This window comes from Gopherus evgoodei, chromosome 13 (genome assembly GCF_007399415.2).
Source record: "Gopherus evgoodei ecotype Sinaloan lineage chromosome 13, rGopEvg1_v1.p, whole genome shotgun sequence".
NCBI classification, from domain to species: domain Eukaryota; kingdom Metazoa; phylum Chordata; order Testudines; family Testudinidae; genus Gopherus; species Gopherus evgoodei.
The window spans coordinates 3,805,919-3,815,086 of NC_044334.1; the positions used below are offsets into that span (position 1 = coordinate 3,805,919).

The window sequence follows — 9,168 nt, forward strand, 5'->3', positions numbered from 1 at the left end:
ACCGACCCAATCACTAGGCCTCCTTGGGGAGCGGGGAGATCTGTCGGACCAATGGGGAGCCAGCCGGGCCGAGTGGTGCGCGAGTCGGGTGACAGCGCCTGGCGCGGCCACGGGGGCCGAGAGGGGTCAGAGGTCAGGGCCCGGAGGCCGTGGCAGCCCCATGTCGGCGGGGCTGGGCCGGGGCTGCCGCCGGCTGGCGCTGTGCTGGCCGCTCCGGGCCGGGCTGCGGACCCGGGCACACAGTCAGCAGGGAGAGCCGGGCAGGTGAGCGGGGGCTGCGCCGAGCTCCTCCCCACTCCAGACCCTGGGCCCCCCGGGGCTGCGCCGAGCTCCTCGCCCCTCCCCGAGCCTGGGACCCCCCTGAGGCTGCGCCGAGCTCCTCGCCCCCCACTCCAGACCCTGGGCCCCCCAGGGCTGCGCTGAGCTCCTCGCCCCTCCCCGAGCCTGGGCCCCCCCGGGGCTGCGCCGAGCTCCTCGCCCCTCCCCGAGCCTGGGCCCCCCCGGGGCTGCGCCGAGCTCCTCCCCACTCCAGACCCTGGGCCCCCCCGGGGCTGCGCCGAGCTCCTCGCCCCCCCCCCGAGCCTGGGCCCCCCCGGGGCTGCGCCGAGCTCCTCGCCCCCCCCCCGAGCCTGGGCCCCCCCGGGGCTGCGCCGAGCTCGCTCCCCACTCCAGACCCTGGGCCCCCCCGGGGCTGCGCCGAGCTCCTCCCCACTCCAGACCCTGGGCCCCCCCGGGGCTGCGCCGAGCTCCTCGCCCCCCCCCCGAGCCTGGGCCGCCCCCTGGGGCTGCGCCGAGCTCCTCCCCCCCCCGAGCCTGGGCCCCCCCCGGGGCTGCGCCGCGCTCCTCGCCCCCCCCCCCGAGCCTGGGCCGCCCCCTGAGGCTGCGCCGAGCTCCTCGGGCCCCCCCCCCGAGCCTGGCCCCCCCGGGGCTGCGCCGAGCTCCTCGCCCCCCCCCCGAGCCTGGGCCGCCCCCTGAGGCTGCGCTGAGCTCCTCGGGCCCCCCCCCGAGCCTGGGCCCCCCCGGGGCTGCGCCGAGCTCCTCGCCCCCCCCCCCGAGCCTGGGCCCCCCCTTGGGGCTGCGCCGAGCTCCTCCCCCCCCCGAGCCTGGGCCCCCCCTTGGGGCTGCGCCGAGCTCCTCCCCCCCCCCGAGCCTGGGCCCCCCCCTTGGGGCTGCGCCGAGCTCCTCCCCCCCCCCGAGCCTGGGCCCCCCCTTGGGGCTGCGCCGTGCTCCTCCCCCCCCCCCGAGCCTGGGCCCCCCCTTGGGGCTGCGCCGAGCTCCTCCCCCCCCCCGAGCCTGGGCCCCCCCTTGGGGCTGCGCCGAGCTCCTCCCCCCCCCCGAGCCTGGGCCCCCCCTTGGGGCTGCGCCGAGCTCCTCCCCCCCCCGAGCCTGGGCCCCCCCTTGGGGCTGCGCCGAGCTCCTCCCCCCCCCGAGCCTGGGACCCCCCCTTGGGGCTGCGCCGAGCTCCTCCCCCCCCCCCCCGAGCCTGGGCCGCCCCCTGAGGCTGCGCGGAGCTCCTCGCCCCCCCCCAGCCTGGGCTGTCCCCTGAGGCTGCGCTGAGCTTCCCCCCCCGAGCCTGGACCCCCCCTTGGGCCTGCGCTGAGCTTCCCCCCCCGAGCCTGGACCCCCCCTTGGGCCTGCGCTGAGCTCCCCCCCCCCGAGCCTGGGCCCCCCCAGGGCTGCGCCGAGCTCCTCGCCGCCCCCCCCCGAGCCTGGGCCGCCCCCTGAGGCTGTGCTGAGCTCCTCCCCCCCCCCGAGCCTGGGCCCCCCCTAGGGCTGCGCCGAGCTCCTCCCCCCCCGAGCCTGGGCCGCCCCCTGAGGCTGTGCTGAGCTCATCCCCCCCCCCGAGCCTGGGCCCCCCCAGGGCTGCGCCAAGCTCCCCCTGAGCCTGGGCCCCCCCGGGGCTGCACCGAGCTCCTCCCCACTCCAGACCCTGGGCCCCCCCGGGGCTGCGCCGAGCTCCTCGCCCCCCCCCCCCCGAGCCTGGGCCGCCCCCTGGGGCTGCGCCGAGCTCCTCCCCCCCCCGAGCCTGGGCCCCCCCGGGGCTGCGCCGAGCTCCTCGCCCCCCCCCGAGCCTGGGCCGCCCCCTGAGGCTGCGCTGAGCTCCTCGGGCCCCCCCCCGAGCCTGGCCCCCCCGGGGCTGCGCCGAGCTCCTCGCCCCCCCCCGAGCCTGGGCCCCCCCTTGGGGCTGCGCCGAGCTCCTCCCCCCCCCGAGCCTGGGCCCCCCCTTGGGGCTGCGCCGAGCTCCTCCCCCCCCCGAGCCTGGGCCCCCCCTTGGGGCTGCGCCGAGCTCCTCCCCCCCCCGAGCCTGGGCCCCCCCTTGGGGCTGCGCCGAGCTCCTCCCCCCCCCCCGAGCCTGGGCTCCCCCTTGGGGCTTGCGCCGAGCTCCTCCCCCCCCCCCCGAGCCTGGGCCCCCCCTTGGGGCTGCGCCGAGCTCCTCCCCCCCCCCCGAGCCTGGGCCCCCCCTTGGGGCTGCGCCGAGCTCCTCCCCCCCCCGAGCCTGGGACCCCCCTTGGGGCTGCGCCGAGCTCCTCCCCCCCCCCCCCCCCGAGCCTGGGCCGCCCCCTGCGGCTGCGCGGAGCTCCTCGCCCCCCCCCAGCCTGGGCTGTCCCCTGAGGCTGCGCTGAGCTTCCCCCCCCGAGCCTGGACCCCCCCTTGGGCCTGCGCTGAGCTTCCCCCCCCGAGCCTGGACCCCCCCTTGGGCCTGCGCTGAGCTCCCCCCCCCCCGAGCCTGGGCCCCCCCAGGGCTGCGCCGAGCTCCTCGCCGCCCCCCCCCCGAGCCTGGGCCGCCCCCTGAGGCTGTGCTGAGCTCCTCCCCCCCCCCGAGCCTGGGCCCCCCCTAGGGCTGCGCCGAGCTCCTCCCCCCCCGAGCCTGGGCCGCCCCCTGAGGCTGTGCTGAGCTCATCCCCCCCCCGAGCCTGGGCCCCCCCAGGGCTGCGCCAAGCTCCCCCTGAGCCTGGGCCCCCCCGGGGCTGCACCGAGCTCTCCCCCCACTCCAGACCCTGGGCTCCCCCTGGGGCTGCGCCGAGCTCCCTGCTCCCTCCACGCCGCCTCCTGGGACGGTGCCGAGCGCCCCCCGAGCTGCCCCCCGGGGTGGCGCCGAGCTCCCTTGGTCCCCCAAGCCGGGGCCGCCCCCTGAGGCTGTGCTGAGTTCCCCCCCCCCGCCAAGCCTGGACTGCTTCCCCCCAATCCAGATATAAGGTCGCTCCCATGTCTGACAAAATATTTCATCTGAAAGGAAAATGCGACACTTCTTAGGATACTCCCCGGCCCGTGACAGCATGAACCGAGCTGTCCCCATGAGCCAGCCAAAGCAAAATTCGCCCTTTGGCCCCAGTTGACTTCCTGTGGTCTTTGCTAAGAGGAAAGGGGGCGATGGAGGAAGTAATCAGGGCACTGCTTGGAGAGTCTGGTGTTAACAGCAGTGACCAGGGGTGTCCGGTTGTCTTTATAAATCAGGGACACATCAGCTTGCCAACAACTGCATGTTAAAGTGTCATTTCTGCTGAACTCATAACACTTTCATTTTGTGTCTAGCCTGGAAATCAAACCCAAGACAACCCACGTTCCAAAGATTTACACAAAAACAGGAGACAAAGGTAGTGTCTGGGCTGCACTTAAAACCTAGAGGCTACAATATCCTTAGAGCTGGGTAAAAACATAAACAAAGGCCCTTACATAGCATTTTATATTCCCAAAACATAGTTCTGAATTAATTTTAATGTACTAGCCAATTTAATTCATGTCAGGTTCTAATGAATGCTTGTCTAATACAGCAGATGAGCCAAGGGCTGCTCTGACATGCTATTTATTTAAAATTGTTAGGTGACTTCCTAGCAATCACCAAGAGGAAAGCTGCTTGGACTGAAATTAAATGGTTGTTTTCCTGTTCCATGTGCCCTCTTAGTGCCTAACACTATTTGTGTTTAAGAAATCTCAACTCTACAGCTTCAGTGAATCTTTGTCCTGTCCTGTGCACGCTGGGCTGTTCCTACTTGCAAGGGGAGGAGGGGAGGTTACTGTGTCTGTCTTCAAGTAACATAGAGGCCCATGGGTTAGTTGGAGAAAGTTGCTTTGTTGGTCTGTGACACCATCACCAGAGGAAGAAACTGATGTTGGGTGGGAGTCCATCACTGGTTGTGTCACAGAAGCAATCAGCTGACACCTGTTCAGTGGTGGAGGCCCTTGAGATTTAGGGTTTTATAAATCTAAGGCTGCTGCTACCCAGGTGTCAAACTAGCATAGATTGCAGTGAGTTTTCATAGTTTAAAATTTTCAGCTTTGTCTGTTTCAATCCTTTTCCTCTTGTTGCTATTGATTGTTTTTAAAGGGTTTTCCAGCACATACACTGGGGAGAGGCGATCTAAAGATGATCAGGTCTTTGAAGCTTTGGGAACAACAGATGAATTGAGTTCTGCTGTTGGGTAACAAAACTGTGAATTCTATCATCTTTGATTTTTGTTTACTGTGGTATTGCTAAAGTTCCCCCTTATATGAAGAGACAGTGCCAAAAAGCCTGTCATCTTTACTTACCTTGATAAGATGATACCTGACAGTCATGAACACTGCAGACATAGAGTAAGGCCTACAAGCCCATCCATTGATGAAAAGATGCAGCAGAGCTTGAGAAGTGTGTTCTGATGGGAGTATGCACGCTGTTTATTCTTGGTGTTTTTTGGGGTGGTGGTTTTCCTTTTAAAGAAAGGGCAAAGGTGGAAATATTGTCAGCCTGTGGGGAAAGTTGTAAATACATCCTGAGCCACATTCAGTGGAGAGCTACTTTGGCAACTGAACTAGCCAGGAGCATTTAATGTCCATTTAATTGTTTTGTAAGAAAAAAGTGTGCCCAACCATAGTATTCAGTCTGATCTCTCTCTTTGAAGAAGAGAATTTGTTTCTTGATCAATAAAAACTTGCTCGTGCATCAGCTGTGTCCGTACTCTGCAGTTCTTGAGTACAGGAAGAAACGTACTGCATTTGTACCTCTGATTTATATGGACACAATTCAGAAAGCAGTAGATGGTCGTGCAGATATGCTTTTGAATTGGTGTTTTCTTTGTAGGTGTTGGGAGTCCTACTTTGTTCCATGTTGCAAGGCAATGCTCCTTGTGAACCTGTGCATGTAATGCTAAGTGTACAATGAGCCATAAATAGAAGATATGTACCAAACAAGTTTCCTGTGTCCTAGAGCTAACTTTCTGCTTCATCTTCATCTAGGGTTGCTAGTGAATTAAGCCAGGAAAGTGGCCACACGTTTGTCCAACAACTTCACAAAGTGAGTAGTAACTACATGCTCTGTCTAACAAGACCATTACATCTGTATTATTAGAATGCTGAGTTCTTAAACTCTTGTTTTAAAATTTTATAAGCCACCTAGGAGATTTAGGCGTGTAGGTCCCATTGCAGTCAGTGGGAATTCTGCATAAATCTTTTAGGCAGACTTGAAAAAATCTCTTGGTTGCCTGAAGAAACAAGATGCTTCTTTCTATCTATAGTGAAAGGGAAAGTGAGTAAGTGTGTGCGCATGCACGCTTGTGATGGTCCATATTCATTATTGTGCATAATCTTAGGCACAGATTAAGCCTTGTTGTTATGCATTCTCAGATTGAAACCAAGAGAACATAAATACTAAGCCAAGCTGCCTGATGGAAAAAAGGACTGTGTATCACAGTAGAAAACAGCTCACACTGAGGGTACATTTACTAATTAGCTTCACAGAAGTGGTCAATGTCACCTGATTACTCTCAAAATAGGGTGGCCAGCTGTCCTGATTTTAAAGGGACAGTCCTGATTTTTGGGATCTTTTTCTTATATAGGCTCCTATTACCCTCCCAACCCCGTCCCAACTTTTCACACTTGCTGTCTGGTCATCCTATCTGAGAATCCCTACCACACTGCCTCTAGAATGTCTTATTGGAGTGTCAAATGTCATCTCTGCACGTGTAATTTCATTGTCTGTGCTTTGACTGTAATGCATACTTTCCTCCCTAGATCCAGTGTATGCTACAAGATGTTGGCTCCAACATTGCAACTCCTCTCTCCTCAGCCAGGGAGGCTCACTTAAGTAATCCTCAAATCATTTTACTTAAGATAACAGCTCTGTATTTTTAAAAAATGCCCTCACTGTAGGTCAGGTTGTTTATTTAGCGATACCACTTGTGCACTTCTGTTAGCGTTTGCTGTAGAAGATGGTAGCTGTGAGAGACAAGTGTACATTTTTTACACTTCTCTAAGGAGTTCTTAGTATGACAAATGTAAAATGCAAGATCCATCGGGTGGATTGATTTATTTTTGTATTATTTTAGTTGTTTCCTCTTTCCCTCTGTAGAACGAACATCCTTTAGTGAAAAGCCAGTGCTGGAGCTGGAGCAGTGGATTGATAAATACTCAGACCAACTTCCACCTCTCACTGCTTTCATTTTGCCTGTAGGTATCAGCTCATTCTTTTTACTGAACTGAAACTCTTTGCTAGGTATTTGACTGAAGACTTAATCAGAAACCCACTCTCAGTTAATTGATATTAGGCATTGGGTAGTTCTTGAGGTCAGTCCACCACATGCTGTTCTCTTCTAGTGTTTGTGCAAATACAGGAAGGCTGTAGGGGTGGAAGAGATTGAGCTAACCCTCCTCTGTCTCCATCTGCAACTGTATTTAAACATCCAGCAGAAATGTCCCATTCAGATGGATATTATAGCTTCTGTAAGTGTCTAATAGGCCTTTATTTTGTGTAAAATGTCATACATTTAAGTTCTATTCAGCTGGGTGGCTGTATGCGGCTTCTGGTACAAGATACTTAAATGTTTTTAATCTTGTTTCAGTCTGGAGGTAAAAGTAGTGCTGCTCTTCATTTCTCCAGAGCAGTCTGCCGAAGAGCAGAGAGGCGGTAAGTATAAGAATAAGGCTGAGGGAAAAGACCATCTGAGCCCAGGTAGTTTGTGGCAGCTTCCGAGCCATTTAAAACAGTATCGGATGCAATTGATCTTAAGGCAAATGCTGTTAGAATAGCAGCAAAACTTGGGCTATTTGTTTAATTAAAGAGCTCTCCTGTAGCTTTGTTGATGCAATCACAGCAAAAAAAGCTGACTTCAGCCTTCGGAATCAGCTGTACTGGATCCTGTGGGAACAACAGGCAGGGTCGTGCCAAGGAGTAAAAGTGCATCCTCGTAGTTGCTTAGCCTTAGAATTTGTTTTGTTCAGTTATAAAAGTTTGTATATGCTAGTTTACAACATTATCTCAGCAGCAAAAAAACAAGTAGCTTATGGCCTCTTGTTCAAAAGCAATTAGTGTAAAACATGCATATCAACATAAGAGTTGTACCAAGCCAGAAGAGTGAGTCCAGTACTGTAGGGGATAATGAGCTTAGCAGTGTAGTCACTGGTAATAATTATTCTTATAAGCTGCTGCCATCAATACTGATGCTTTTTCACATAACAGGTTCTCTCTCTCTCCTACATTCCACACAGAAGCAGAATCTGTGCTTAAGCACTGTTTTTCATTGATTGGTTAAAGCATGTAACAATCCCTGGATTTTATGGTCAGTTAATTTTTAGACTATAATTCCAGTACAGAAGGGATTGAACTGGAAATGAATGCTGAGGCTGTACTGTGACCACTCTCAAGGTTTTGAGCATCTGCAAACCTCAAAGACACATCTATTATTACGCTGTGTATTCAGAGTAATAGATTAAACATAACATGAAATTGTTTTTCATTCTCCTTTTTAGTGTTGTTCCTTTAGTACAAGCAGGAGAGGCAGATGCAAACGTGGCCAAATACTTGAACAGGTAAAACAGATTCTGTCATTCTTAGTTGCCATAAAGGCTTCAGAGACTGTACACTGTGGTTTCCTTTAGTATTCCAGGGGAGAACAACAGGGGTACCCCTAGAGAAGCTCTCACTTCAGGATAAGATTTTAGCTTGTCTACATTTTAACTGCGCTCCTGCAGGAACAATCATTTGATTCTCTTCTTGAATGCCATTTTCGGGAGCATTTCTGTTTTCTCTCTCTCCTGTTGCTTTGTTTTACTTGCAGCTCCCAGAGCTGTAATTCAGTACACAGTTTTTTATAGATATGTAGCACTCAATACAAGCATACCTGATGACAAATGTACATTTAACTACTTTCTCTCCTTGCTTTCCAGACTTAGTGATTTTCTCTTCGTTTTGGCACGTTATGCTGCAATGAAGGAAGGGAAGGAAGAGAAAATATATACAAAAAGTGAACCATAAATTGGAGATGAGACTGTACTTTCTAGATCATGAAAAGCTAAATCCGGCCAAGTTTTTCCTTCTGCAGGCAAGGTGGAGAGGAGAGAATGAGCATGAATTGAAAGTGTGAATTGCCACCAATTCCCCACAATAAAATCATTCAGGAACTTGTTTATAACACTGTAGAAATCATGCAGCCCTTCTGTAAAACTAACCACCTCTGAGCTAGCGTCCAGATCAAAGTGTCAGATTCTGAATTGTTTTCGAAACTGCTTCACATTGTGTTTGACTCAGGCTGGGGTGTGAGCTAGGAGGCTTCAAAAGCTTCAGAAAAACAATACCATCTTTACAAATACAGTTTAATGCTCAGAGCAGTGGCAGCTGTGATTGAAAGATCTCTGATGAAAGGAAGAAAGCATTTAGCTGCTGCACAGATTCAGGAGCCCAGTCCAAAAGCTCTGAAAAATAAATGTGATTTACTTACGCCAAAGGGCTTTAAACTGTCTCATTTTACTACTAAATCCTGCCTGCTTTTCCCTTTTAAGTTACCTTCAATCCATCAGTACTGGCTGAAGCTGGAGGAAGCACTTTGTAGATTTACAGGAAAATGCTAAGAACTGTTTGGGTACTCTTTGTCTGACCTAATACAGCTGTGACAAAGCACTTGCTGCTGTGACAAAGCACTTGCTTCTGACAACTCCAGTACATCCACAATCATGAATGGGTTTAGGCAAGGAAAAGGGCTTAAACAGAAATAAGGGCCAAGTCCTGCAGTTCAAATGTAGGCAAGACTAGCTTTGTAGTCAGTCCGAGTCTTACCTTACCAGAGATGGCAGGATGCCATCTAACAACAGACAGCTTATTCCCAACTAAGGCCCCACTCCCGCCAACATATACGTGTGCATAGTTCACGCACTACCATGAGCAGCCCCACTGATTCCAGTAGTAAAGTTAAGCACATG

General features: G+C 55.1%; 1 protein-coding gene across 2 annotated transcripts; it reads left to right on the forward strand.

Moving 5' to 3' along the window:
* The first annotated feature begins 36 nt into the window (after positions 1-36).
* On the forward strand, positions 37-8,696 carry MMAB (metabolism of cobalamin associated B). Of its 2 annotated transcripts, XM_030582484.1 has the most exons (9): positions 146-264; positions 3,535-3,596; positions 4,328-4,421; positions 5,215-5,272; positions 5,989-6,061; positions 6,326-6,423; positions 6,816-6,880; positions 7,723-7,782; positions 8,140-8,696. In XM_030582484.1, the coding sequence occupies exons 1-9, from the start codon at positions 161-163 to the stop codon at positions 8,225-8,227; spliced, it is 702 nt and encodes a 233-aa protein (XP_030438344.1). In that variant the 5' UTR covers positions 146-160; the 3' UTR covers positions 8,228-8,696. The 2 variants fall into 2 exon arrangements, with proteins under 2 accessions (XP_030438343.1, XP_030438344.1); XM_030582483.1 differs by lacking the exon at positions 4,328-4,421 and having other exon boundaries at positions 37-264.
* Positions 8,697-9,168: the final 472 nt, after the last annotated feature.

Coding starts and splice junctions, on each gene's coding strand:
- MMAB (XM_030582483.1), top strand. CDS start 52: ATGGGGAGCCAGCCGGGCCGAGTGGTGCGCGAGTCGGGTGACAGCGCC. Junction 265..3,534: donor CAGCAGGGAGAGCCGGGCAG/GTGAGCGGGGGC, acceptor TTTTGTGTCTAG/CCTGGAAATCAAACCCAAGA. Junction 6,062..6,325: donor AGCCAGGGAGGCTCACTTAA/GTAATCCTCAAA, acceptor TTCCCTCTGTAG/AACGAACATCCTTTAGTGAA.